Source organism: Clinocottus analis, unplaced genomic scaffold (genome assembly GCF_023055335.1).
Source record: "Clinocottus analis isolate CAN_PGR_092001 unplaced genomic scaffold, fCliAna1.0.p SCAF_24, whole genome shotgun sequence".
Lineage (NCBI taxonomy): Eukaryota > Metazoa > Chordata > Actinopteri > Perciformes > Cottidae > Clinocottus > Clinocottus analis.
The window spans coordinates 10,079,538-10,107,209 of record NW_027175976.1 but is presented as its reverse complement, the minus strand read 5'-3'; the positions used below and the strand labels follow the sequence as shown (position 1 = coordinate 10,107,209).

The 27,672-nt window shown below is 46.7% G+C and overlaps 4 protein-coding genes across 6 annotated transcripts; 2 read left to right on the top strand and 2 right to left on the bottom strand.

Moving 5' to 3' along the window:
* Positions 1-56: 56 nt before the first annotated feature.
* On the bottom strand, positions 57-7,193 carry cars2 (cysteinyl-tRNA synthetase 2, mitochondrial). 2 transcript variants are annotated; one of them, XM_068590380.1, is made up of 15 exons: positions 6,208-7,193; positions 6,076-6,126; positions 5,391-5,508; positions 5,251-5,322; positions 4,882-4,987; positions 4,707-4,787; positions 4,084-4,213; positions 3,381-3,514; positions 2,888-2,955; positions 2,721-2,787; positions 2,206-2,344; positions 1,611-1,734; positions 1,391-1,489; positions 686-907; positions 57-615 (listed from the first exon to the last, which is right to left on the bottom strand). In XM_068590380.1, exons 1-15 carry the CDS (start codon positions 6,411-6,413, stop codon positions 457-459), a joined length of 1,776 nt encoding a protein of 591 aa, XP_068446481.1. In that variant the 5' UTR covers positions 6,414-7,193; the 3' UTR covers positions 57-456. The 2 variants fall into 2 exon arrangements, with proteins under 2 accessions (XP_068446481.1, XP_068446482.1); XM_068590381.1 differs by having other exon boundaries at positions 2,763-2,787.
* On the top strand, positions 6,492-15,142 carry atg3 (autophagy related 3). The gene is made up of 12 exons (XM_068590382.1): positions 6,492-6,642; positions 6,795-6,836; positions 6,930-6,979; positions 9,334-9,404; positions 10,435-10,542; positions 10,836-10,888; positions 11,462-11,546; positions 11,629-11,663; positions 11,751-11,897; positions 12,190-12,317; positions 12,631-12,699; positions 13,771-15,142. Exons 1-12 carry the CDS (start codon positions 6,571-6,573, stop codon positions 13,850-13,852), a joined length of 942 nt encoding a protein of 313 aa, XP_068446483.1. The 5' UTR covers positions 6,492-6,570; the 3' UTR covers positions 13,853-15,142.
* A 2,506-nt stretch (positions 15,143-17,648) lies between these two features.
* Positions 17,649-23,457, top strand: slc19a2 (solute carrier family 19 member 2). 2 transcript variants are annotated; one of them, XM_068590742.1, is made up of 6 exons: positions 17,649-17,864; positions 18,688-19,242; positions 20,016-20,259; positions 20,714-20,906; positions 22,105-22,246; positions 22,339-23,457. In XM_068590742.1, the coding sequence occupies exons 1-6, from the start codon at positions 17,742-17,744 to the stop codon at positions 22,492-22,494; spliced, it is 1,413 nt and encodes a 470-aa protein (XP_068446843.1). In that variant the 5' UTR covers positions 17,649-17,741; the 3' UTR covers positions 22,495-23,457. The 2 variants fall into 2 exon arrangements, with proteins under 2 accessions (XP_068446843.1, XP_068446844.1); XM_068590743.1 differs by lacking the exon at positions 22,105-22,246 and having other exon boundaries at positions 22,379-23,457.
* A 1,013-nt stretch (positions 23,458-24,470) lies between these two features.
* On the bottom strand, positions 24,471-27,451 carry arl6ip6 (ADP-ribosylation factor-like 6 interacting protein 6). Its single transcript, XM_068590659.1, has 4 exons — positions 27,001-27,451; positions 26,504-26,557; positions 26,260-26,374; positions 24,471-26,086 (listed from the first exon to the last, which is right to left on the bottom strand). Exons 1-4 carry the CDS (start codon positions 27,134-27,136, stop codon positions 25,993-25,995), a joined length of 399 nt encoding a protein of 132 aa, XP_068446760.1. The 5' UTR covers positions 27,137-27,451; the 3' UTR covers positions 24,471-25,992.
* Positions 27,452-27,672: the final 221 nt, after the last annotated feature.

The window sequence follows — 27,672 nt, the reverse complement described above, 5'->3', positions numbered from 1 at the left end:
AGTAAACCGTTTGGTATTTCTTTTCAAGCGAGTGCCAAGAAACACCAGTGAGACAGTAATGTTTCCCACAATATCACAACTGTTCCTTTAATATTCATTAAACATGTGGGAGCGTGACAGTCCTGTCGTCCAGACTCCCAGAACTCTTCCAGCCTGTTCCACCCAGCTTTCATCTGCACACAACTACTGTATCACACGGCTTGCACGTCGTTACATCTCGTGTCTCCCTTCTGAAGCGGAGCGTGAGAGAGCTCATACCGACGAGCCAGTCACCTGAAGTTAGTTTCTGTGGACATGAAGTCAGGACGGTTCAGTCTTTTGTTTTCATCGTCTTTCAGTTCATGAAGGTATATTATAAATAAAGAGTCGGCTCAGGAGCAGCAAGGTTTTTCATCTGGAGGTCTCCTGGTCTTTATCTTTACCCTGGTCTTCATCCTGGTCTTTATACTGGTCTTTTTACTGGTCTTTACCCTGGTCTTTATGCTGGTCCTGGTCTTTATCTTTACCCTGGTCTTCATCCTGGTCTTTATGCTGGTCCTGGTCTTTATCTTCATCCTGGTCTCTCTGACTCTGTTTGCTCTGCGTTAGCTCCCATGTCGAGGTCGCTCCTCTATCCTGAAAAACAAGAAGAAAAAAACTAGTCTCTGTTAAACTGAACTCAAACTGAGAAACTCCAGCAACATACCTTTATCAGCACACCCAAGGGTGCCAGGTCAGTCCTCAGGGTGTCACAGGCTCTGAGGAGAGGCCTTCTCTCTGGGTAGAGTCCAGGTTTGGTGGGACTTCCTGGGGTCGGCGCATCCTGACGCGCCAGAGCGAATGCCCGAACTTCACTTCTGAAATGAGTCAGCTGCTCCACCACGGCCTCCAGACCTCCACAAGCACCGCCCACGCCAGCCCCCCGCACCTGAGGACACAGGACACAGGACATGAGGACACAGGACATGAGGACATGTGAGTGGAACAACCCCTGAGGTCCTGGACCGCCTTAAGGACGGCTAGTTCATTGGCCCAAATGAACAGAATGTTCAGAACTGTGTTTGTGAAGTCAGCATGGCGCTTTGGTTCCACTCATATCTACAGACAGAACCCTGATGGACGACTGTGTGGTTCTCCATTTGCACATTGTACTAAAATGATGCTGGTTTCTCTTCTTCTTCCTGGACTTGGTGCTGGTGGAAGATTCTTCACATGTGAGATGTGTTGCTGACGGCGTTGGGAACATGGCAGCAGGTCCGTTGGGCTCATGGAGGACACGCGGTGTCGGGCAGCGCTGCAGCTCTGGACCGAAGCCAGCGGGGCACAGTACCAGCAAGCAGACAAGAAGTTCTGGACAGACGCACGAGTCCAGCATGGAGCCCACGTGTTCACGTTGTCCCTGAGCGCTGACCTCACTGTGCAGCAGATTGATGCCGAACATGTCCAGGACGTCTCTGACGTAGCTGAGCACCGCTCCGAACACCGCCGGGCTGCGGGTCCCGCCCTCACACTGCACACACACACACACACACACACACATCAGGAAAGAGTTCCACTGCCGGTCAGACCGATCATCACGACCTGAACCTTTCGTCTGCTCCTGGAGGCCCAGGACCGGCACAGGGAGTTACCTTGGAAACCGGCTGGAGTTGGCAGTTTCCATGGTAAACCAGATTCATCACAGCAGCGATGGCTCTCGGGGTATCAAAGTCATCTGCCAGCGCTTTCACCACGCTGGATTTGGCCTCAGCCAACCTGAAACACAGGAACACAAGTTCTCAGAAATAGATTGGTATTTGGTATTTTTTCTTTTTTCAGGGGTTTGCAGAGAGCGCCCCCTGGTGCAGAAACAGACAGAGACTGCATGGATACTTGCTCCTAAATGCTTAGGACAGGTCATATCCTGTATAAACCAGGTGAATAAAGTGTGAAAGATGAAGCTCCAGCTGCTCTGCAGCACCTTCTGAATGGGCAGACTGGACCATGTTCAGGGATGCCGCCACCCAGGAGGACGACATCGCTCTGAAGGAACACCAGTGACATTACAGCAGCCCATGTGTTGATGTGGCGATGACAAAGACAAGGGTGTCCTCAGAGGACCGGCCACTGGCGGCCCCTCACAACGCATTTATCATGCTCATTGTATCTTAATGAGTACGAAGAGCGGAGTGAGGACAATTCCCCTAAACATGAATGAATTGATCACACTGTGGAGGAAGTCAGTACCTCTCCCAGAGCAGGGCTTCCTGTACAGGAGAACACTGCAGATGACCCTTCATGTAGGCCGTAGCGTCATGGATGAAGGTGGAGATGGTCCTCAGAGAGGCCCGAGCCTCCAGCATGCTGCCGTCACTGTAGTCTATAGCTGTGGAGACACCACCAGGACTTTCCTTTAGTACTGAAGACTGAACTCTGCACTGCAACGGACGAACCGAGACATGCGGTCCACGCTGCTTCCTGTCTGTGGATACGAAGGCAGCATGCTCCTGGAATAATGAGCTGCTTCCACTTGTAACTGCATCCAGAGCCTGATGCAAGAGCTCAGGTTTGCTTTTACATGATGCAGTCACCAGAATATTTGTTCAAAGCAATAGTTAAGGTTTACTGTTCCAATCATTTTAAAAATCACAAATATCACAAATATACAATTAAAATGTCTTTCATCTATTTGCTGTCCTATCCCAACGCACTGGGCAAATGAAGAGGCAGCGGACGTCTGAACCACAGTAACGCGTTCCCACCTGATCTGTATTTGGTCAGAAGACAAAACATCCGGAACTCACTGGCAGAGTAAGACTGCAGGAACTCCTGCAGGGGACCAGAAAGAAGGCTGCAGGGTCAGTTCACTACGCGCCATCTCCAATGAGGAGACACAGATCATGTGACGCTTCATTTGGGAGGACTTTACCTTGATGGTGACAAAGTTCTTTAAAGATTTAGACATTTTCTCGGCACTACCTTTTAGGTGCAAGTGGCCTAAAAACAACAACAACAACAACAACAAATCAGGTGCACACATTCAAAAACAGAAACACAAACGTGGCAATGTGTAGAGAGGAAGCCATGAGAAGAGTTGTGTGTAAACTGGGTCCTTCCCTTGAAGGATTGCCTTGGTCTCTAACTGGTGCACGTAGAGCTCACAGATCCTGTTGTGTTCATAACTGTGAACACCATCGGCTCACATTAATAACATACGTGACCATGATCACTCCATCAGACGTCACTACCTGGAAACTAAACAGTGGGGCTTTCTACAGCGGCCACGTCCGCACGAGCAGACGCAACTAGAGTTTAGTCATCGTGGTGCATTTGAAAGCCAGGACAAAGGAAGGTTTTCCAAATTCACACAGCACCTTTTTTTTAATGTTCAGGAAAAAAACCGTAAGGGATTTGGGACTCACCTGAGTGGAGGAAGTAGTTAGCCCACTGTCCACACTGGTGGTAGGCTTCACTCTGAGCGACCTCGTTCTCGTGGTGAGGAAAGGCCAAGTCGATACCTCCAGAGTGGATGTCCAGCTGACTGCCAAACACGGAGCTGAAACCACAGAGACAACGGCATGCAACAGCAGCATGGAGCCTCTGCTGCTGTACTGGTACACACTCTACTTGTACTAGTACACACTATACTTGTGCTATAATACTACTCGTCATGTGAGTCAGCGTGTCTCTGATTGAAGGCGTCACTGTTACGTTCTTCATCTGGTCACGTGACTTCTTTTGCTTCTGTCCATCCTGATAGAGGACCTGCTCTGTTACTCTTCCCTTTTACTCCCATTAAAGAGTTTTTCTGACCCGATGTGAGGGTCAAAGGTCAGAGGATGTCGTATGTCTTCAGAATATGAAGCCCTCTGAGTGACTAAACAAATACAATTTCACTGAACAAGGTATCAGATTCAGAAAAGGATTAACCTTATATTTGATAAAAGACAAAGAAAAAACAGCGTGAGCTCAAAGAGAACGCTGCAACAAAGTCCAATAGATCCTAATCGAGCCTTTCCTCATGCATGGAGGGTGCTGGTTGTGTTGAACCTGCATCCTCAGAAAGGGCCCAGGCCAGACCCATTCAGGATGGGCCTGAACCAGCAGACGGACGTAAAGCCAAACCTGGCGATGGTGGAGCATTCGATATGCCAGCCAGGTCTCCCTCTGCCCCACGGAGACTCCCAGTATGGTTCCTTAGGTTTGGACTTCTTCCAAAGAGCAAAATCCCTCCCGTCTCGTTTATCCGACTTTCCTGGAGAACAGTGGCGTTTGTTGTCCATTAGTACAGCTCGTATGCGTAAAGGTTCCTAACACGGAACAAGCCGTTCATCACTGTGCAGGAGTCATTTCAGAAGTTTGAAACCAGGCCATGAGTCTGACAACAAAGAGCATTTCAGAAATGAAGACAGAAAAACAGAGATGGATCAAACGTTCTGTAACTGAATCAGTACTTCATTGTTTGAGTTGTCATCGAGGTATTCATAAAAGAGTTCCCCCATCGAGAGAGACAGGGTGGTGCTTTGGTGTGACCCCGAGGACTGAACACATCAGGTTCAAGAACTCTGTGCTTTCCTTAGAAAAGGAGACAACAAGAGAAACCTACGGGTGGTACACCTGCTGAGAAGGGTTCTCCCAAAACCTCGAGATACCGTCCTTCTAAAGATAAAGTCTTTTTCTGCAGAGCTCCAGACTGCTCGTCTAATAAAAGTAAACAAACTCTGATCGAGGCCGACAGAAACACTTACCAGGTTCTACGTGACAATCCACAGCGCCCATGAACTTGCCGTAACGATTACCAATGGACCGGATGTCAAAGTACACATCGCCTGCCAACAAGGAACACCACAGATGAGGACTCAGGGAAGAGCAGATACAGCCAAGACCTCATCAGACCAGGTCAAGAGAACGCTACATATTCACCTCCTCTTGTGGCATAAGCGTGTCCGTTCTTGAGGATCCTCTCAATAAAGGAGACAATGTGATGCACGTTGTCAGTGACTCTTAAATACACTGCTGGAGGAATCACCTCGAAAGCAATAAAAGAATACAAAGTTTAGAGATAAGCACACGACACAGTAGCAGTGCAGGTTGGAATAGTGCAGAACCTGATCAGGTGAGGAAAACACCTGACAGGTGGAGGTCATGACCTCCACCTGACAAATGCAGACATTCCTCAACAAGAAGGGAGACATGTCTCTGGTGGATATGTATAGAAACCAATCTAAACAGACACAGAGCACTACAGGAAGGAGGAACATCTTGCCTATCTCAACCCTGAGCTGCTGTCACCTGTAATGACGTCATGTCCCTCTTGAACCCGTCCTCGTACAGCGAGGCCACCGTGGATGGAGACACCTTGTCCTGCAGGGGACATGAAGGCTTAAAACAGTTCATTTCCCAACGGCTTCGTGCACACTCTTGTGACTCACCTCCCAACCTCTCTGGATGATCTTGTCATCGATGTCTGTGATGACCATGGCGTGGACGACGGTGATTCCAAACAGCCGGGACAGAATCCTCTGCAGGATATCGAACCTGACGTAGGAGCTGAGACACAAACCAAAGCCCTTCAGCTCGCAGACATGTTCATGACCCCATGACATGTTCGTGACACCGTGACATGTTCGTGACCCTGTGACATGTTCATGACCCTGTGACATGTTCGTGACCCCGTGACATGTTCATGACCCCGTGACATGTTCGTGACACCGTGACATGTTCGTGACCCTGTGACATGTTCATGACCCTGTGACATGTTCATGACCCTGTGACATGTTCGTGACCCTGTGACATGTTCGTGACCCCGTGACATGTTCGTGACCCCGTGACATGTTCGTGACCCCGTGACATGTTCGTGACCCCGTGACATGTTCATGACCCTGTGACATGTTCATGACCCCGTGACATGTTCGTGACCCTGTGACATGTTCGTGACCCTGTGACATGTTCGTGACCCTGTGACATGTTCGTGACCCTGTGACATGTTCATGACCCTGTGACATGTTCATGACCCCGTGACATGTTCGTGACCCCGTGACATGTTCGTGACCCCGTGACATGTTCGTGACCCTGTGACATGTTCATGACCCTGACCCCAAGACATGTCTTTATTACCAGGCATGACCCAGGTGGGCGTGGTCGTAGACGGTGGGTCCGCAGCTGTACCTGTGAACAACACACGTCATGTCAGACTGAGAGCGGCTCGTCCTGCCCGCAGTCCCCCGAGAAGCAGGTGTGTCCACTTACCAGGTCGCGACCCCTTCTCGTGCCACGATGAGAGGCTCTTTCTGTCTGGTCAGGCTGTTGAACGTCTTGAGACCCGTATCGAACCCGCTGGGTCTGGTCCACGTCTTCTCGGACCCCCCGCAGGATCCAAGTGGTCTGGACTGCAGCGCGTGCGCGGACCGGGCAGCAGAGAGGCGCCCGCGGAGGACCTTCACCGCGGTCCACATCGTGAGCTATGCTAGTCCCAGACAACACGCTCCCGCTCCACTTCTCGTGAGAGCCGGATCCCGGAAGTGCTCCGCCGCGTCACGTGATGCATCTGGCGCCGCTCTGCGAGGAGAAGTCTTGGCAGGACAGTGGACGCGGGACCGGAAAGGAGACGCGATGCAGAACGTGATCAACTCGGTGAAGGGCACGGCTCTCGGGGTGGCGGAGTTCCTCACCCCGGTGCTGAAGGTGAGCTCCCGTACGAGCTAGCTCTGAGTGTCACGCTGTTAGCGGACCCGAACCCTCCCGGAAGTGCTGCGCATGCAGCAGCTGGAGGCTAATGCTCACGTGACGTCTCAAAGCCCTCTAACAGAGCGTTTTGTTTCTGTTCCCCACGACAGGAGTCCAAATTCAAAGAGACTGGAGTCATTACCCCAGAGGAGGTGAGAACAGAGGCTGTCGTCCATGCGCTGGTGGAGATGCTGCTCCAACAGCTGCACTAAAGTATTCCCTCTGCTCTGTGGTTCTTCTTCCAGTTTGTAGCCGCTGGGGATCACTTGGTTCACCACTGCCCCACATGGAAATGGTGAGTGTGTATCTCAGTCCTACTGTGAGAAGCCTTTACACAGTTGAGGATGTTCGCTCTGTGAAGCACTGTAGGAGATTGTAGAGTAGATCCACAGGTCAGCTTTCTAATAGGCCAGAGCCAGCAGCACCTATTATGATGCCATTATGATGTCATTATGATGCCATTATGATGTCATTATGATGCCATTATGATGTCATTATGATGCCATTATGATGTCATTACGATGTATTGCTTGTTTTCACTCTGGTAGTAATGTTACTACTGTGGTTACTACCGGTAGTAACATTACTACTGGTAGTAATGTTACTACCACAGTAGTTACATTACTACTGGTAGTAAGGTTACTGCCAGTAGTAACATTACTACTGGTAGTTACAGTAATGTAACTACTGTGGTAGTAACATTACTACTGGTGGTAATGTTACTACCACAGTAGTAACTGTGGTAGTACTGTGGTTACTACCACAGTAGTAACATTACTACCAGTAGTGACTGACAGTAGTAACGTTACTACTGTTAGTAACGTTACTACTGGTAGTAATGTTACTACAATGTTACTACATAGTAGTAACATTACTACTAGTAGTAATGTTACTACTAGTAGTAATGTTACTACTATGTAGTAACATTACTACTATGGTTACTACCGGTAGTAACATTACTACTGTTAGTAACATTACTACTATGGTTACTACTTTAGTAACGTTACTACTATGGTTACTACTGTAGTAATGTTACTACTGGTAGTAACGTTACTACTATGGTTACTACTGTAGTAACGTTACTACTATGGTTACTACTGTAGTAATGTTACTACTGGTAGTAACGTTACTACTATGGTTACTACTGTAGTAATGTTACTACTATGGTTACTACTGTAGTAATGTTACTACTATGGTTACTACTGTAGTAATGTTACTACTATGGTTACTACTGTAGTAATGTTACTACTGTTAGTAACGTTACTACTATGGTTACTACTGTAGTAACGTTACTACTATGGTTACTACTGTAGTAATGTTACTACTGTAGTAACGTTACTACTATGGTTACTACTGTAGTAATGTTACTACTATGGTTACTACTGTAGTAATGTTACTACTGGTAGTAACATTACTAACAGTAGTAATGTTACTACTGTTAGTAACGTTACTACTATGGTTACTACTGTAGTAATGTTACTACTATGGTTACTACTGTAGTAATGTTACTACTGTTAGTAACGTTACTACTATGGTTACTACTGTAGTAACGTTACTACTATGGTTACTACTGTAGTAATGTTACTACTGTAGTAACGTTACTACTATGGTTACTACTGTAGTAACGTTACTACTATGGTTACTACTGTAGTAATGTTACTACTGTAGTAACGTTACTACTATGGTTACTACTGTAGTAATGTTACTACTATGGTTACTACTGTAGTAATGTTACTACTGTTAGTAACGTTACTACTATGGTTACTACTGTAGTAATGTTACTACTTTAGTAACGTTACTACTATGGTTACTACTGTAGTAATGTTACTACTGTAGTAACGTTACTACTATGGTTACTACTGTAGTAATGTTACTACTGGTAGTAATGTTACTACTATGGTTACTACTGTAGTAATGTTACTACTATGGTTACTACTGTAGTAATGTTACTACTGTAGTAATGTTACTACTGGTAGTAATGTTACTACTATGGTTACTACTGTAGTAATGTTACTACTATGGTTACTACTGTAGTAATGTTACTACTATGGTTACTACTGTAGTAACATTACTACTATGGTTACTACTGTAGTAATGTTACTACTGTAGTAATGTTACTACTATGGTTACTACTGTAGTAATGTTACTACTGGTAGTAATGTTACTACTATGGTTACTACTGTAGTAATGTTACTACTATGGTTACTACTGTAGTAACGTTACTACTATGGTTACTACTGTAGTAATGTTACTACTGTAGTAATGTTACTACTATGGTTACTACTGTAGTAATGTTACTACTGGTAGTAATGTTACTACTATGGTTACTACTGTAGTAATGTTACTACTATGGTTACTACTGTAGTAATGTTACTACAGTAGTAACGTTACTACTACGTTACTACTATGGTTACTACTGTAGTAATGTTACTACTATGGTTACTACTGTAGTAATGTTACTACTATGGTTACTACTGTAGTAATGTTACTACTGGTAGTAATGATTAAAGACGGGCTTGCTAACCACTGAGCCACAGCCGCCCATACGTAACTAAATATAGTAGATATGAGAGCAACCCCCCCTAGTGGTTCACTATGTGAATGCGGCTCCTCTGAATGAAGGCAGGTAACGGGCTCTTCTCCCTTCAGGGCCTCTGGGGAGGAAGTCAAGGTGAAGCCTTATTTGCCTCCAGATAAACAGTTTCTCCTGACACGCAACGGTAAGAGGTACATGGAAAGTGGGATGGCTGTTCATTCAGCACGTGTTTGACTTTTGACCTCAACTAAAGTGAGCCGCTGATTTTTGTATTTTTATAATGCTCAACTCTCTTCAGTTACACATAAATTAAAATGTTTGTAGAGAAGCAAGTGTGACTCATTTAATCTGCAGTGTGGCACACTGGCTGCATATTTTAAACCAAAGAAAAACGTCTTTATATCACAGTGGGGATTAAAAAGATCTGTGAAATAATGTAATGAGAAATATAATTATAACATGTAGACATTAAAAAGTAAACCATTTTAGAGCTTTTTTGACTCAATGATTTCAGGTATTTTTAATTGCTGATTGATTTTAAACAATTTCAAATTAAAATTGGAAAATAACTTGATTTTATTTCAAAGGTGAGGTCTAGCCTCTATTAGCAAATCTCTTCAAACATGCCTTAAGGAGCGGCTCGTTGCCGTCAGGTGTGGAGCATTCTGGTCCCGCATGCTTATTTGGTGTCTTTGTGCATTTGTATTGTTTAGTGTTGATGTTTGTTATGTGCCTCAGTATTTTATATGTGCTTATGCTGAAGGTACACTTTTCTTTCCTATCTGTCTATCCGTGAATCTTAGTTTCATTATGTTATTGGACATTTTGTAAACAATAAATCTGGCCTCCATAATGAACAGAAAAGACAACGGAGAGCCAGCCAGTGTTCCCTCTGCTCCTCATACTCATCATCGTGCTTCTGGACTCTGACTTCCCTTCCTACTGTGCAATTACGCTTCATTTGTGGTTTCAAGGTGACGCTTCAGGTAGCGGAGACGGCTGGCTGCCGTACGGCCTCGTTTCTTTGTCTTAAGCATCCAAAAGTTCATTTGCGCAGCCTCAAAAAACACTTTTAGGAAAACCCTGCTATCATTGTTAAGATATTTGACCTTGTTGGTGTCAAAGCATTCATGCACACAGTACTGACTCACCACTGAGAGCTGGACCTTTTGTGTTCACTTCCTCTGGTTTGTGTTGTGTCTGCGTTCTGGCAGTTCCCTGTTACAAGCGTTGTAAACAGATGGAGTATTCAGATGAGCTGGAAGCCATCATCGAGGAGGATGATGGAGATGGCGGCTGGGTGGACACTTACCACAACTCAGGTTGGACACCATCTCTCAGCATCCATACATTGCACACATATATACACACACACACACACACACACACACACACACAACATACAATGTATTAGTTGTGGTTAATTGTTATACAGTGTGCTTGAATCAGCCTTCACTCAGAATAATCAGTGCCCCACAGCGGCTTGGTCACCTGACCTCACGCCTTCGACCTTGGCGAGGTAGCCAAACCATCAGAGCACTGATGTCATGGTTCAGATTAAAATGATAGAAGACAGGGATTAAGATCATTTCCTGACGCTGTTGTGCTTCACTAGGTGTGTTAGGAGTCACCGACGCTGTCCAAGACATTTCACTGGACAATAACAAGGTATGCTTCATTCATGTTGTTGGTTTTCTTCACGGTTAAGCTGCCACGCTGGTCCAGTGGTCGGCACTCAGCAGAGGGCTGTGGGGTTGGACCCGCTGGCCGACTCGTCTGTGTGTTCCTTCACGTGTTGGTGTGTGTTCTCCGTGTTCTCCGGCGTCCCCCCACAGTCCAAAGACTTGCAGGGAAGAGCCATTGTTGAGTGAGAGCTGAATGTCTGTCTCCTCACGTCAGCTGGGATCAGCTCCAGATGATGGCAGGATGGTACTAAAACCAGCTTTTTACCATAGCAGTTAGCTTCTGAGAGAGATGTACTGCATGAGGTATTTCACAACGTCAGTCATGAAAAGTACGTTGCTTATGAGGCTCCATGGCTTCTTATGAGGAACAGCATCACACGTCTTCCTCTGACAGTCAGCTCAGCAGCTACTGGACATGTTATCAGATGACTTGTAGTACTTTTTGAAATGTGTTTAGTAGTTAGTTGTGTGCATTGTAAGCCGTAAGAACATCTTTTGAAATCATAACCATCATGTTATATTAACCAGTGTGTTCTTTCCATTTAAATTTCTCTAGGACAAGAATATGAACGCCACGTCTGCAGCATATTGTGATGAGGATGAAGATGAGGATGAAGATGGAGAAGCAGCAGATATGGAAGGTACTCATCCTGGCACTGATGAAGCACTCCATCAGTTTCATTCAGACTTTAAATGGGGTTGTCCTTCACGCTGTCGTTTCAGAGTACGAGGAAAGTGGCCTGTTGGAGACGGATGAGGTAGGCCTCTCAAAGGGTTGCAGCGGTGAGTTTCTCATGGGATCTCGTGCCATCTCGGTCCAACTTCCACCTCTTTCCTCCGTCTAGGCCACCTTGGACACCAGTAAAATGGTTGAAGCCAAAGCAGAGCCCGGGAGCGAAGACGCCATCCTTCAGACCAGAACATATGACCTGTACATCACATACGATAAATACTACCAGACACCGCGACTCTGGCTCTTTGGATATGATGAAGTATGTACCTGAACACCTGCTCATCAGTGTAAGCAGGGAAGCCCTTTGTTGTATAGGAAGAGGTAGTGCTCGTTCAGGGAACTTTCTTTGCAGCCGGCTGTACCTCACTGAGGCAGCACGTCCTACTCAAAGTCGACTTCTTGCTCACTTTGGTCTGAGTCAACTAAGATTGCTTTGGTCAGTTATTTCTTTCCAGGCTTCTTTTGTGCTGAATGACTTCCCAAGAGCCGTCTCTGAGAGTTTATCAGACCTGTCCATAATGAAGTCAGCTCATCGAGCCTCTGTCCTCCAGGAAAGGCAACCACTGACTGTAGACCAGATGTACGAGGACATCAGCCAGGACCACGTCAAGAAGACGGTCACGATTGAGAACCACCCCAACCTTCCTCCACCGGCCATGTGCTCCGTCCACCCCTGCAGGTGAGGGACAGACCTGGAGATGCACACATGCAGGTTCAGTCTGAGCAAGAGGACCGTTCATATCCTGCCTTCACTTAGCCCTCCAGTCTCTCCTGTTTCCTATTCTTCCACGATGCCACAAGGCGGTTATGTACTGGTTAACGCACTAATATTAATATATATATACAGCCATTCATTTCCATCTCGATCTGTACAATTTAGATACCGCAAGCAATCGTTCACAAACATAGTATTTGATGTCTTAAAGCAATAAAAGGAAGGATTAATGGTGTGACTGTGTGTTAAAACTAACAACTTTTGTCTTCACTTTCAGACATGCTGAAGTGATGAAGAAGATCATTGAGACGGTGGCAGAAGGCGGAGGAGAGCTGGGAGTGCATATGTATCTTTACACGGTGAAGCACTTTCAAAGTCTTCTTCTGCCACAGGTGCAACCAATCTGGGTGACTGTTCTGGACATGTGGGACGATATTTACTTTCTATGTTGTGGTGGCCTGTACATGGGCACTAAACAGCTAAATAGTGTAATTATTTCAAAACCAACCTATTTTTAGGCCTCTGAATAATTCTAGTGTTATATTAAAAGGTGCACATGTAGGATTATGTTCAGATGTGTAAATATCAGTCTATATCCGGGAGGAGGGGGGCAAACTATGGGCGTTTTAATCCACCGAGTACTATAATTATTCTAATATGCAAAATAATGCATAACATTTATTTTTCTTGGCGAGCAAACACAGTACATGTAAAGTCAATGCACAGGCGTGAATGCTTGTGAAGAGGCGGTGTTGGCGGGCGGCGCAAATAGTGCATATGTTCACTAGTGCCTCTGATGTACTCCGATGTACTCCGATGTACTCTGATGTACTCTGATGTACTCGAATGAGCCGACATCAGAGTACTCTCGTCACAGTCTCCTTGAGGTTTGACTCATGAAGGTCTTACAACAGGTTTACTAAGTATCCCCCTTCTTGTCCCACACTTTGAACACTTTCAACAGAAGACATCCCATCAACTTATGGTACCTGGTGCCTGGTACCTAGTATCTGGTACCTGGTACCTGGTGCCTGGTATCTGGTATCTGGTGCCTGGTATCTGGTGCCTGGTGCCTGGTACCTGGTGCCTGGTACCTGGTATCTGGTACCTGGTATCTTGTGCCTGGTACCTGGTGCCTGGTACCTGGTGCCTGGTGCCTGGTATCTGGTACCTGGTATCTTGTGCCTGGTACCTGGTGCCTGGTACCTGGTACCTGGTGCCTGGTGCCTGGTGCCTGGTGCCTGGTGCCTGGTGCCTGGTGTCCGGTATGGTCCGGTGCTGCGTCCGGTATGGTTATTCTTAGGTAGTAGTTGCTGGTTGCTGGCCTGTCCTCCATCCCAGCAGAGGGTCACACTGTGTTACTGTATTGTTATTTCCCTCCATGCTCGATGGTGTTTTCCTTAATTGAGATTTTCAGGTACCTTCTAATTTTCCTCAAGTTTGTCCAGGCGGTCATTCCTACGATAGAATACGACTACACGAGACACTTCACCATGTAGCTTCATGACCCTGATGCAGCACGGGAGACGTCCGTCTTCTGCCTGTGTTGAGGTGCTATCAGGTCTGGTCTGTCCCACTCAGCCTGTGGACTGTTTGTGTAACTCAAAGACAGGACATGGGCATGTTGGAGGTATGTGACAAACTGTTAGAGGAACATTGTGACATGTTGGGAAACAGACTTGTTTCCTATGAAGATCAGTGTCGTCCTGTACAGAGCTGTTAGCTCCATGTGTTGCTAGCCTAGCTCTGGCATGAAGAGGCCAGCGCTGCATTCTTTACATGTTGTCTTGTTTCACTTGTGGAAAAATAACTATGTCAAAACAACGCACACAGATATATTTGTAACTAGCTTGCAATCGTACAACAAATGTTTTTCACCTTTTACAGAGCTGGCTAGTTTCTTCTTTTATCCAGTGCTAGGCTAACCACGGCCTAGCTTAGCACCAGACACAATGGAGTGATATCCATGTCTTCATCTGACTCCAGGTCAGCTTGCAGACTGCACTCTGATGCTTCTTTACGGTTCACTTGTGCCCACAGTGTGGTGAGCGCTCACAGACGTCTCGCGAACACTTTGATGCTGTTGATAAAGCTCATGTCACTGCTTCTCTGTTTGAAATGTAACCATTTAAACCTGGTGTGCAAAGTGTCCGCTGCTTGAGTTCTCAAACATCTGATTGGTTACAGCAGAACAAACTGTTTTCTTCTACTGAAAGCAGCTTCCTGCCACTGCTGGAAACCAGGTCTGTGAGAGCCAAACATGTCCAGCTCTGGGCCATGAAAGCAAAAGAATCCGCATGTGGCCCTTCACGGCCTCGAGCCGGCGGTCAGTGTGCATCCTTTTCCTGGAACTACAGACAGCATCAGAAGAAATGACTTCATCTCTTTGGGTTTGGACAGCTATTGGAAGTAAATGTATGTTTTCTTGCTGACATTACTGTGTAAAGTGTCTCTGTACCTGACAGCAGCATTGGTAGAAGCTTCTTTGTGATTACCAACACTTGTATTGTCGTTGCTCCATTCTGGTGCGCCTGGTAGAAGGCATGCTGAACCCTCTTCCTGTAAACAGCTCTGGATGCCAGTTTGTCTGAATGCTTTTTTCTCTGAATGTGTGGGTGGCCAGACCTTTTCATTTACATATGCTTATTGTACTTAGCTCATGTTTTTGTGTTTTATTTCAACTTTCAATTTCCTTCCTCTGCAAGTTGGTCTTGCTTCTGCTGGTGTGTCGAGAATGAATAGTTTTATTGTCACAAGCCTCTATGTACTTCAATAAATCCTGCAATGAAGTGCCGGTCTGTTTATTTCATCATATACACCATCACAGTAAACTAAAACACTGAAGTCCCTGCAGGGTTCTTACACTCATGGAAAACCTGGAAGAGTCATGGAGTTTTTAAAGGCATCGATAGAAATGTTTATTCTTTTAATCAAACTATTGTCTCTCATTCATTTGTGTCATTCAAGGTTTACTGAATGCTTTGAATCCTCGTTGTTAGTTTAAATACTACATTTTATCACTTTTCAAAGTTTATACACAGATGTCACACAATGTTGGCTCATGAACATCTGGTTTAAAGTCATGCAAACCCATACTGGTACTCTGGTGCTGCGCCACCTTCTCACCAGCTGGTGGCGGTAGTGAGCCTCACGGCTGGCCGTGTAGCATCAGCAGCACCACCGGTGAAGAGCCCGAGACTATTTTCCATCATGATAAAGAGGTGTTCAGTGAAGTAGAGAATGGCATGGGATTGCCACTATTTGCGGATGATGGGTCAATTTGGAAGAGGGGAAGAAATGTGGAATTTATAGTAAAGAAAGTGCAGAGAGCCATATGTAAGGTAGAAGAGTGGTCTCAGAAATGGGGTTTTAAATTTTCAGCAGATAAAACAAAAACAATGTTTTTCACAAGGAGACAAATTGGTACAGAGGTAAAACTAAAACTATATTATCACGAATTGGAAAGAGTAAAACACTTTAAATTGCTGGGTTTGTGGTTTGATGAAAGGATCACATGGGCTGTACATATTAAAAAAATAGAGGAGAAATGCAAGAAAGTGTTAAATATAATGAGGTGTCTGGTGGGAAGGGAATGGGGGCCAGATAAAACGGCGGTGGAAGCCATATATATTGGACTGATTCCATCTATATTAGATTATGGTTGTGTGGTGTATGGGTCAGCAGCAAAATCATCTCTAAAACAATTAGATCAAATTCAGTAAAGGCATTAAGAATATGCACCGGGGCTTTTAAAACAACTTCAACAGCGGAATTACAGGTAGAAATGGGTGAAATGCCACTGGAATTACGGAGGACACAGTTGGCATTAACCTTTTGGGCTCATCTTCGGGGCCACAGTGAAGACCATCCAACGCACGAAACCTTAGTACCATGCTGGGAGAAGGAGAAGAAAGAAATTAGAAGTTTTGGATGGACAGCAACACAGAAAGCAAAAGAAATTAACATAGACAAATTAAACTTCAGTCCAACAACTCCGTTACCAGCAGTAGCACCGTGGATACTTCCAGAGGCAACAGTAGACTTCACACTACTTAAAAAGAAGAACAGCGATAGAGCTGCTTCACTTAATGTTCATACAGTTCAGACACACATGGACAGTTACTACAGTTATGTACAGGTATACACAGACGCATCCAAGAATTCAACAGATAAGGTAGGAATCACAGTTATAGTGCCAGAATTCAACATCAAAATAGGTAAAAGGATCACAGAGGGATTATCGGTGTACACAGGGGAAATGCTGGCAATAATGTTTGCACTACAGTGGGTAGAGGACACAAGACCATTAAGGGCAATAATCTGTTCAGACTCCAGTTCTTCACTTCACACCTTACAGAACAGTCACTCAGACAGCAGAGCAGACATCCTCATTGAAATGCAGCAAACACTATACAGAATTCAAATGGTGGGTAGCACAGTGGTGTTTGTAGGGGTTCCTGCACATATAGGTGTTAGGGGAAATGAAATGGCGGATAGAGCGGCAAAAGAAGCCGTAAAGAGTAGCTGTACAAAAGTGGAAATCAATGTAAGTAAGTCAGAGGCCAAGGCGATTATTAAAATGAGGTTGAGGGAAAGGTGGCAGAAACAATGGGAGGAGGACAGAAAAGGGCGATGGTTTTATGGAATTCAGAGAAAAGTAGGGGAAATGAGATGTGCAGGAGGAAACAGGAGAGAAGAAACCATCATCTCAAGGCTGCGATTTGGGCACACTGGGCTGAACGACAGGCTGGAGAAAATAGGGAAGCATAATACAGGCACATGCGACCATTGTGGGCAGAAGGAAACCATAAAACATGTTATGCAATACTGTCCAAGGTATGGAAATGAAAGGAAACAGCTTGTTAGAAACCTCGGCAAGGAGGGGGTACGGTGGGAGTTGAAGGGTGTACTACAAAGTACCTCTAGCAGTACCTTAGGGTAACACATACGATTGACAGGATCTGAGCTCTGGGTTTATGTATATTTCGGTTGGATTGGTTTGTTTTGTTGGGTAGCTATGGTTTGGTTGTTGAAACTATGCATGTATGTGCGTAGGTATGGGTATGTATATGTACATATGTATGTATATATATAAGTATTTAAATGTGTATGTTTATTTTATTATATATATATATATATATATATATATATCATTTTATTTTTTTAAATATTTTTATTTTTATTTATTTTTAAATTTATTTATTTTTGTTTACATATATATATATTTGATAGGGCTCGTAATAGACATTCTGACCCACGCTCCATACCAGTTGGTGGCGGTAATGCGCCGAACAGTTGTTTGCCAACCGCCAATAAACCTCAAAGAAGGAGGAGAAGCGCCCGCGAGGAGGCGGGCTGCAGTGCGCGAGGTCCAGCTGCTGCTGCTCCATGGCGGGCCTCTCCCACACGCTGGTCCTCTGCGCGTACGGCTTCTTCTCCAACCTGCGGCCCTCGGAGCCCTTCCTCACCGCCTACCTCATGGGCCCGGACAAGAACCTGACGGAGACGCAGGTGAGTGACGTCATTGCGTCACCTCGGAAACTTGACACGATCCAGGTCGTCGTCACATCACGTGCCGCGCCATAGCTTTACACACACACACACACACACACACACACACACACACACACACACACACACACACACACACACACACACACACACACACACACAGACGGACCTATGGGTCAAAGGTCGAGAGAACAGCTCCTGGAGCTCCATGTCCTCCAACTAGCAGAGCGCTGCATCATGAATCACACGTCAGACTGCTACATCATACATGTCAGACTGCTACATCATACATGTCAGGCTGCTACATCATACATGTCAGACTGCTACATCATACATGTCAGACTGCTACATCATACATGTCAGACTTCCTAAATCTCAAGCGCTGCATCATGAATCTGATGTCAGGCTGCACTGGCTCAATAATCAGGGTCCTTTGGAATGTTTGTTAATCCTAAAATGAAGTTACTCCATCCAGTTCTTACTAGGAGATTATATCCATAACACCAAAAAAGAGGAAACTATGTGGCGTTTTGTGAGGTTTTAACTAATGATAAAGGTGAGAACTCATCCTGCAAACTCATGAGGGCTGGAAAAGCTGTGGAAGAACTTTTTACTGTAATTCATCTCCTGGAGCAGACCCTGCTTCATCAATCAATTAATAGGCATTTCTTTATTTTGAATATGTATTATATTATATATGTCATATATTATAGTTATATTTATGACTATGTAGGCTTCTACATCATGCATGTCAGACTGCTACATCATACATGTCCAATGAAATGAAATGTAATACCTGTAAATTTGTATCTCTTGTGTGCAGGTGGTGAATGAAATCTATCCTGTTTGGACGTACTCCTACCTGGTGTTGCTGTTCCCCATCTTCCTGGCCACGGACTACCTACGCTATAAGCCTGTGTTGATCTTGCAGGCCACCAGCTTAGTGGTGACCTATGTCATGCTGCTGAAGGCGCAGGGCCTGCCGGCCATGCAGCTCCTGGAGTTCTTCTTTGGACTGGCCACGGCCTCGGAGGTGGCCTACTACTCGTACATCTACAGCGTGGTGGAGCCGGCTCAGTACCAGAGAGTGACGGGTTACTGCCGCAGCATCACCCTGTTTGGGTCGGCCGCTGGCTCTCTGGCCGGTCAGCTGCTGCTCTCAGTTGCCAAAGTGCAGCTGGTCCACCTGGTGATCTTCACTCTGACCACAGCCGCCGTGGCCTCTGTTGCTCCCTGGTTCCTCCCCATGCCCAAGAGGAGCTTGTTCTTCCACAAGAGTACAGGACCAGTGCTGAAGAAGCCCCGCAGCAGCAGCACCGCCCTGCTGGAGAAGGAGGAGTCAGAGAGCCCGCCTCCCACCAGCCAGGACAGCTCTGCAGTGAGTGAGCTATGTTCAGGTCCCACTATAGTCCTGGTGGGTTGTGTTCAGGTCCCACCATAGTCCTGGTGGGTTGTGTTCAGATCTCACCAAGGTCCTAGTGGGCTGTGTTCAGGTCCCACCAAGGTCCTAGTGGGCTGTGTTCAGATCCTACTATGGTCCTAGTGGGCTGTGTTCAGATCCTACTATGGTCCTAGTGGGCTGTGTTCAGGTCCCACCATGGTCTTGATGGGCTGTGTTCAGGTCCCACCAAGGTCCTAGTGGGCTGTGTTCAGGTCCCACCAAGGTCCTAGTGGGCTGTGTTCAGGTCCCACCAAGGTCCTAGTGGGCTGTGTTCAGATCCTACCATGGTCCTAGTAGGCTGTGTTCAGGTCCCACCATGGTCTTGATGGGTTGTGTTCAGGTCCCACCATGGTCTTGATGGGCTGTGTTCAGGTCCCACCATGGTCGTGATGGGCTGTGTTCAGGTCCCACCATGGTCTTGATGGGTTGTGTTCAGGTCCCACCATGGTCTTGATGGGTTGTGTTCAGGTCCCATCAAGGTCTTGATGGGCTGTGTTCAGGTCCCATCATGGTCTTGATGGGCTGTGTTCAGGTCCCACTATGGTCTTGGTGGGCTGTGTTCAGGTCCCACCATGGTCTTGATGGGCTGTGTTCAGGTCCCACCATGGTCTTGGTGGGCTGTGTTCAGGTCCCACCATGGTCCTGGTGGTTCACCTGTTGAAATGTCATTAACTGTATTTGTATGAAGAGCCGTGTTTGGCCTCGTGCAGATGTCCAGGTCCTCTGAGACAGGAAGTGGGAGTGGGCTCATGAAAGTGTTGCGGCTCCTGTTCGATGACTTCCTGAAGTGCTACAGATGCCGGTCCCTGCTGGCCTGGTCCCTGTGGTGGGCTCTGGCCACCTGCGGCTACTTCCAGGTCATCAACTACGCTCAGGCGCTGTGGGAGAACATCCGTCCATCCCAGTACCATGAGATCTACAACGGCTACGTAGAGACCATCTCCACACTGCTAGGTGAGGGCCAACAAGGCCTTAAAACAGATTGCATCATGGTCTGCGGTCATTTCCTTACGATGGAGGCAATGTTTTAATTTGGTGATGTGTATATATGGTGCATATAATACACAAGCTAGCTGGCTCTTAGCTCTTGAACATTGGTTTGTCCCTGTAGCCAGGCTTCAGTGAGACTACAGTCTTTAACCCCGTGGTGTAGCCAGGCTTCAGTGAGACTACAGTCTTTAACCCGGGTGTAGCCAGGCTTCAGTGAGACTACAGTCTTTAACCCGGGTGTAGCCAGGCTTCAGTGAGACTACAGTCTTTAACCCCGTGGTGTAGCCAGGCTTCAGTGAGACTACAGTCTTTAACCCGGGTGTAGCCAGGCTTCAGTGAGACTACAGTCTTTAACCCGGGTGTAGCCAGGCTTCAGTGAGACTACAGTCTTTAACCCGGGTGCTCCGCTGGTCCACAGGGGCTCTGGCGGCGATGCTGGTGGGCTACCTGCCGGTGAGCTGGTCCATGTGGGGCGAGCTGGCTCTGTGTGTGCTCTCCCTGCTGATGGCTGGCTGTGTGTTTGCGATGGACACGCTGGGGAACATCTGGCTCTGCTACAGCTGCTACGTCCTCTTCAGAGCCACGTACATGCTGCTCATCACCATGGCAACGTGAGTATGAGGAGGCCACTGCTGAGTGGCGTGTGTGCGTGTGCGTGTGTGTGTGTGTGTGTGTGTGTGCGTGCGTGTGTGTGTGTGTGTGTGTGTGTGTGTGTGTGTTGCTCTACAGAAAGAGGAAGGAACCTGCTCGTATAACCGCTTGTTGCCATAGTAGAGCTGAACGATTTGGTAAAATCGTTCCTCATTGCCCCCCCCCACACCCCCACACCCCCACACCAATTTTGCAATTGCGATTCAAACAAAACATAATAAATAATTTAGATATTAGTGTACATTTAGCTTCCTGATTACTAATAAACACATCTCTCTCTATTTTGTGTCCTAAGGCACACGTGTGAAGTGATATCATGGCCCCACAGCTGAAACATACATATACTATTTGGGAACTTCTTCATATTTCTTGTGAAAACATACCTTTACTCATGTGCTCCAACTGTTTTGGTGCTAGAAATTGTTTTACCAAAAGGTCTTAGGTTCACAAAAGCAGTGGAATATATGAATACAATGGAAGACACATGTAAATAAATGTCTGAAACCAAATGTATGATTATATGTTGGGTAAGCTGTGACAGGCTTTGCAGCCTGCATGCGGCCTGGGCACAAGATCAAAATGCTTCTGCTAGCTCCGGTTAGCAGAAGCTAACGTAGCAGTAGTTAGTCAGTAGTTAGACAGTGACAATATTTTATTATGCTGTTAAGTCTCATAATCTAGTTTTATCATATCGCGTTATCACAAATGCAATTAATCGTTCAGCCCTACCACATAGCGTGCTGGTCAAGGAGAAGCAGTAATGTCTTTGAGGTTTAAAGTCTGTAGACTGTATGTAGCTCTGCAGTCTGTAGACTGTATATGTAGCTCTGCAGTCTGTAGACTGTATATAGCTCTGCAGTCTGTAGACTGTGCATAGCTCTGCAGTCTGTAGACTGTGCATAGCTCTGCAGTCTGTAGACTGTGCATAGCTCTGCAGTCTGTAGACTGTGCATAGCTCTGCAGTCTGTAGACTGTATGTAGCTCCGCAGTCTGTAGACTGTATATGTAGCTCTGCAGTCTGTAGACTGTATATGTAGCTCTGCAGTCTGTAGACTGTGCATAGCTCTGCAGTCTGTAGACTGTGCATAGCTCTGCAGTCTGTAGACCGTGTCAGTGAGTGTTCCAGGAGCCAACATGAGCAGTAACCTCCTGCTGCAGCTTTCAGATTGCAGCCAGTCTCACCATGCAGCGCTACGCGTTGGTGTTCGGGGTGAACACCTTCATGGCGCTGCTGCTGCAGGCTCTGCTCACGGTGGTGGTGGTGGACTCTGCCGGCCTCGGCCTCGACGTCTTTACTCAGGTGAGGAGGCTCCGCCCACCCGTAGGTGCCACGCTGTTGTCCAGCTCCTGCAGAGCAGACCTGATTGATGGATGTCTCTTTCCCTCCCTCAGTTCCTCATCTACGGCGGCTACTTTGCTGTCATTTCTGTAGTCTTTCTGCTCGCTGGGCTTTGCAATCTGGCCACCAGGAGGCGCTCCGAGCCGCAGCCGGACGTCCTGGCCACCAGGCGAGGAGAAGCAGAGTCCGACTGCTCTCCAGTCAGCTGAGGGGTCCCATGCTGCTCGCGCTCTGTTCAGTGAGACTGAGGCTCTGAGGAGACGCTGCTTCCTTCAGTCCTGTCGGTCAAACAGAACTCACACTCTTTGCTGATCGTAGATCAGATGTAATAACAGTATTTCTGTATGTTTCCCAGCTGATTGGTGCCTTAGACGTGATGTGCCGAGTAAATGAACACTGTGAATAGAGCCTTCACAGTATTTCTACTGTGCTGCATTCGACACCAGCAAAAAGATTTGTACTGTTGTATTTATTTCCTCCTGAAGTGGCACAGATGGTGTAATGCACCATCATTGATAACTATATCTGCATCAGGTTTATCAATCTGTATCTTGAATGAATGACAATGAAACAATGAGTTTGACATAGTTAGGCTGCTTATGTCTGCAATGAACATGTCTCTCATTGTAATGACCAAGTTATTGTAACCTACAAAGAGCAGCAGAACCCTGACACACACAAGCACACACACACACACACACACTCACACACACACACACACACACACACACACACTCACACTCACACACACACACTCACACTCACACACACACGCTGCTAACGAAGCTCATCTTGGAGCTGTACTGTCCAGAGTTTTCTTTCGTTATATTTTGGACGAGCAGCTGTGCTCTCCGCCAGTATTATTAGGAATAAGTCATGTATCACTTATCAATAATTGATTCATAACTGTGGGTGTTGTTTGTCAACATGCATATTAACATGTTTGACATTGGTGGTGGCGGCTGCCAGTCAAGCAGAGGGCGGGCCCTGAACGTCTGACATTCCAATCATTTCTTTGCACTAGTTTTCTTTAGCTGGGTCCTGACGGCTCAGCCTGACGGCTCAGCCTGACGGCTCAGCCTGACGGCTCAGCCTGACGGTGAGCACACGCATCCTGTTGCTTTTCACTGATCATTCTGTCTGCACCTGCCATATAAAGAGAAATAACATCACTATCCAACGCTTGTTCTTTTTCACGGTCGACCCTGAGAGGCACAAAGTGCTCTGTTAGCATGCTAGCATGTTAGCGTTCTTCCATTTGCTAGAGGCTGATGGGATGTCACAGCAATCAGGAGAGACGAGACAGATGATTTGCTTATCAGGACGGATGATGTGCAATGAGAACGTCTTGACGAGCTGGATGAAGGACGCGGTGCTTCTGGGTTCTCACCAGAACGCAGCACATCATGGTTCTGCTCTCAGACGGAGAAGAAGAGACGGAGGCTGCGGTGGAACGGTCCTCTCTGGTGAGGAAGCTTCTCACCCAGTGAAATGACCTCAAGTGGCCGCCATGATAAGAGCCGGCCATGTTCTCTAAACGCAAAGGAAAGGAGCCCAATGCTTCCTAACTTAGCTCCTTGAGCATAGGAGACACTGGACCTGCCTTTATCAAAGGAAAGGAGATAATTCCGACCCACAATTCCTTACGGCGGCAACATTTAAAGTGACCTTTTTATTTGGCTGTTCACAAGAACAAACGATCATGAAGACAAACGCAGATTATGTAAATAAGTGTTGCTATAATTTTAAAATACTTTCAATAATCTGTTAAACGTGCTGGCAAACTATGAATGTTGCGCTGCGTAAAGAGATCACACTGCTGTAAAGAGATCTCACTGCTGTAAAGAGATCTCACTGCTGTAAAGAGATCACACTGCTGTAAAGAGATCTCACTGCTGTAAAGAGATCACACTGCTGTAAAGAGATCACACTGCTGTAAAGTGATCACACTGCTGTAAAGAGATCTCACTGCTGTAAAGAGATCACACTGCTGTAAAGAGATCACACTGCTGTAAAGAGATCACACTGCTGTAAAGTGATCACACTGCTGTAAAGAGATCTCACTGCTGTAAAGAGATCACACTGCTGTAAAGTGATCACACTGCTGTAAAGAGATCACACTGCTGTAAAGAGATCTCACTGCTGTAAAGAGATCTCACTGCTGTAAAGAGATCTCACTGCTGTAAAGAGATCTCACTGCTGTAAAGAGATCACACTGCTGTAAAGAGATCTCACTGCTGTAAAGAGATCTCACTGCTGTAAAGAGATCTCACTGCTGTAAAGTGAACCGCAGCCTCATTCCTTCGTTACTTTAGTGACAGAAGCTTTAATGAAAGAGTTAAACTGGACGAGCTCTTCAGTCTGACTCATGTTTATGATTGTCATCTTTTGAATCGTTGTCACATTACAATAAAACAAATCAAGTTGTGTTTGATAAACTGTGGTTTGCATATTCTTATCAGATTATAATCTGCATATAACAAAACAAAATGGAATATGAGATTGTTCGTGAAATAACGTATTTAATGGGAATGTTTGCAACTGAACAGACAGTTTAGTAGCTTCCTCGGTTTCACTTGTATATTCTTTCATTTATATTCCAACCTCGTTAAAGTAAAACCATCAACCAAGTTGTTTATATTATTAAAGTAAAACCATGAACCGGGTTGTTTGTCATAACTACGTTGCGTCATAACGTCAGCATGTCGTCAGCCTGCACCACAAACAGCAGAATACAGAGTGAGTATGGTGCCATGGACTTGACTTCATGGACGACGTGCTTCCTGTGCAGACGGCAGAGGAGGCGGGCCCTGCTGACGCCACTCTGTACGCCTGCATACAGCCGATGCTTTGGCTCCAAAACATCTGGCGTGTACTGCAGAAACTATGAGGAGACGTTAAATAAGATAATCCTTTAATAGTTAAGAGTAGGTCCATGTTCTTACCTACTCTACATCCTGCAGGTCCATGCTACACTACATCCTGCAGCTCCATGCTACACTACATCCTGCAGGTCCATGCTACACTACATCCTGCAGGTCCATGCTACTCTACATCCTGCAGCTCCATGCTACACTACATCCTGCAGGTCCATGCTACACTACATCCTGCAGGTCCATGCTACACTACATCCTGCAGGTCCATGCTACTCTACATCCTGCAGGTCCATGCTACTCTACATCCTGCAGGTCCATGCTACTCTACATCCTGCAGGTCCATGCTACTCTACATCCTGCAGGTCCATGCTACACTACATCCTGCAGGTCCATGCTACACTACATCCTGCAGCTCCATGCTACACTACATCCTGCAGGTCCATGCTACACTACATCCTGCAGGTCCATGCTACACTACATCCTGCAGGTCCATGCTACACAACTTAAATGTCTTTTACTGAAAGCACTTTGTCGTTTGACTTTACTGAATAAATTCATTTCCTGATTCTCGCTGTGAGTTTGTTCTCAGTAGACGTGTCTGGATAAAAGCTTCAGCTTGTAAATGTAACTAAATGGAACTAAATGTAATGAGATCAACTCACGATGTGTCCAGTGCTGCTAAAGACACAAAGTGACTAACATTGTCTGATAAACTCCTCTTTCAGATGTCTTTACAGGGTCATTCCACACACTTGAGCCCCGCTGAGGGTGTGTGTGTGTGTGTGTGTGTGTGTGTGTGTGTGTGTGTGTGTGTGTGTGTGTGTGTGTGTGTCAGCTGAGGCTCCAGATGACAGCAAGCATCGCCATGACGCCATTCAGGAGGGCTACACCACAACCCATGTGGAACCCAGGGTCAGAAACACCTCTAGAAGAACACACACACACACACACACACACACACACACACACACACACACACACACACACACACACACACACACACACACACACACACAGTTTAACCATGGTGGAGTCTCCGCCTGCTGTCAGAAAATGACTGGACGCTGTCGACTGTCAGGTGTGATATATTTGTGTTACCTGGAGCGGACCAGTGATGATCCCAACGGGCACGAGTCCAGCTCGGTCAGGGTCCATGAGAACAAACAGCAAATACACCCGACCAGGACTGACAGCACCAGGACGCTCCAGAGACCTACACACACACACACACACACACACACACACACACACACACACTGATATTACGTTGACTGCGTAGCGCTCAGCACTGTTGCCTCTCCGTATTGAAGAGGAGAGCAGTGCGACAGGAAGTGATTCTCACCCAGCACGCTCTCTTCAGTCCAGTTCGGTCCTCTCACTCTCTCCGCCCTCAGCTCTGAAAGGTCACGAGGGGTCAGATTACAGGGACAGCAGCAGAACCGGGTCTCTTTAGCTCAACAAGAACACTATTTACTCAAGGAACTGAGCCTGCTCTGCCTTTCTGGATCTGACCCTGTGGTGTCCTCAGCTGGACTGGGTCAGGTACTGGACCCCCCTCAAGACCAGTTCGTCACTCACCCTCATGTTCCTCAACTCCTCCTGGTTTAAGGACCATTTCCTCATCATTTGTCTCGCACATGAGTCTGAAGATAAATTAAAACCACCTGCTCTGTTATTGCTCCCTGTCGCCCCTCACCTGGCAGGAAGTGTCCACGTGTTTATGAATACATGTTTAACACCCACATCGAAGACGATCAGCTCTTTCAAAAGAACAAGTGTACCAAACGGAGCCGCGTGCGCGCGCAGTTGACTTGTGAGTAGCGGGTGCGCGCAGCTTACCTGTGAGCACCGGGTAGATGAGGCCACAGAGTCCCCCTGCGGCGGCCACCGCCGCGGCGGAGCCCAGCACCGACAGCGCGGCGGCGGCCCACAGCCTGGCGGACGGCCGCGCCGCTGCGGGTCTCTGTCCTGACATGGTCCTGGTCTCACACAAGCGGATCCCGGATCAAGGGTCCCGGTCCGTCGCACTCCTCCGGTCTTGTTGCGCACGAAAGGCGGGGCCAGTTAACTTCCCTTGACGTCATGGGACGTGTCCAGAAGTCAGGAACTGGTTGAGGTCCCGGTCCCGGCCCGGTCTCCACTCTCACGGACTCACAGACGCGGAGGCTGGCTGCGCTATGTCCGTGAGGGGTCCGGGCTGTCCCACTGGAGACGTGAGCCCTCTATGAACCCAACATCACATGCAGGCGTTCCCAAGGGAATTACCCACAATGCACAGCAGTGTGACGCTACACACCATGCAGGGAGACGCAAGGAAGGTCCACAAACAGGATATGACATGAACAACATCCCTGACACGGAACACAGAAACTCCTGAAATCACAGGAGAGTCATTCATTAGTCAAACATTTACTTTCCTCATCGAAGCTGTTTTGAAACAAAATATGATATTTTATTATAAATACTTATAATGAGGAACGAGCCTGGAAGACGTTCAAATCAGGAAGTAAG

Coding starts and splice junctions, on each gene's coding strand:
- cars2 (XM_068590380.1), bottom strand. CDS start 6,413: ATGTGGACCGCGGTGAAGGTCCTCCGCGGGCGCCTCTCTGCTGCCCGG. Junction 6,127..6,207: donor CGAGAAGGGGTCGCGACCTG/GTAAGTGGACAC, acceptor TGTTGTTCACAG/GTACAGCTGCGGACCCACCG. Junction 1,490..1,610: donor AACTCCAGCCGGTTTCCAAG/GTAACTCCCTGT, acceptor GTGTGTGTGCAG/TGTGAGGGCGGGACCCGCAG.
- atg3 (XM_068590382.1), top strand. CDS start 6,571: ATGCAGAACGTGATCAACTCGGTGAAGGGCACGGCTCTCGGGGTGGCG. Junction 6,643..6,794: donor TCCTCACCCCGGTGCTGAAG/GTGAGCTCCCGT, acceptor TCCCCACGACAG/GAGTCCAAATTCAAAGAGAC. Junction 11,664..11,750: donor GCCTGTTGGAGACGGATGAG/GTAGGCCTCTCA, acceptor TCCTCCGTCTAG/GCCACCTTGGACACCAGTAA.
- slc19a2 (XM_068590742.1), top strand. CDS start 17,742: ATGGCGGGCCTCTCCCACACGCTGGTCCTCTGCGCGTACGGCTTCTTC. Junction 19,243..20,015: donor CCAGCCAGGACAGCTCTGCA/GTGAGTGAGCTA, acceptor GGCCTCGTGCAG/ATGTCCAGGTCCTCTGAGAC. Junction 20,907..22,104: donor CTGCTCATCACCATGGCAAC/GTGAGTATGAGG, acceptor CTCCTGCTGCAG/CTTTCAGATTGCAGCCAGTC.
- arl6ip6 (XM_068590659.1), bottom strand. CDS start 27,136: ATGTCAGGACAGAGACCCGCAGCGGCGCGGCCGTCCGCCAGGCTGTGG. Junction 26,558..27,000: donor CATCTACCCGGTGCTCACAG/GTAAGCTGCGCG, acceptor GTGACCTTTCAG/AGCTGAGGGCGGAGAGAGTG. Junction 26,087..26,259: donor TCATCACTGGTCCGCTCCAG/GTAACACAAATA, acceptor GTGTTCTTCTAG/AGGTGTTTCTGACCCTGGGT.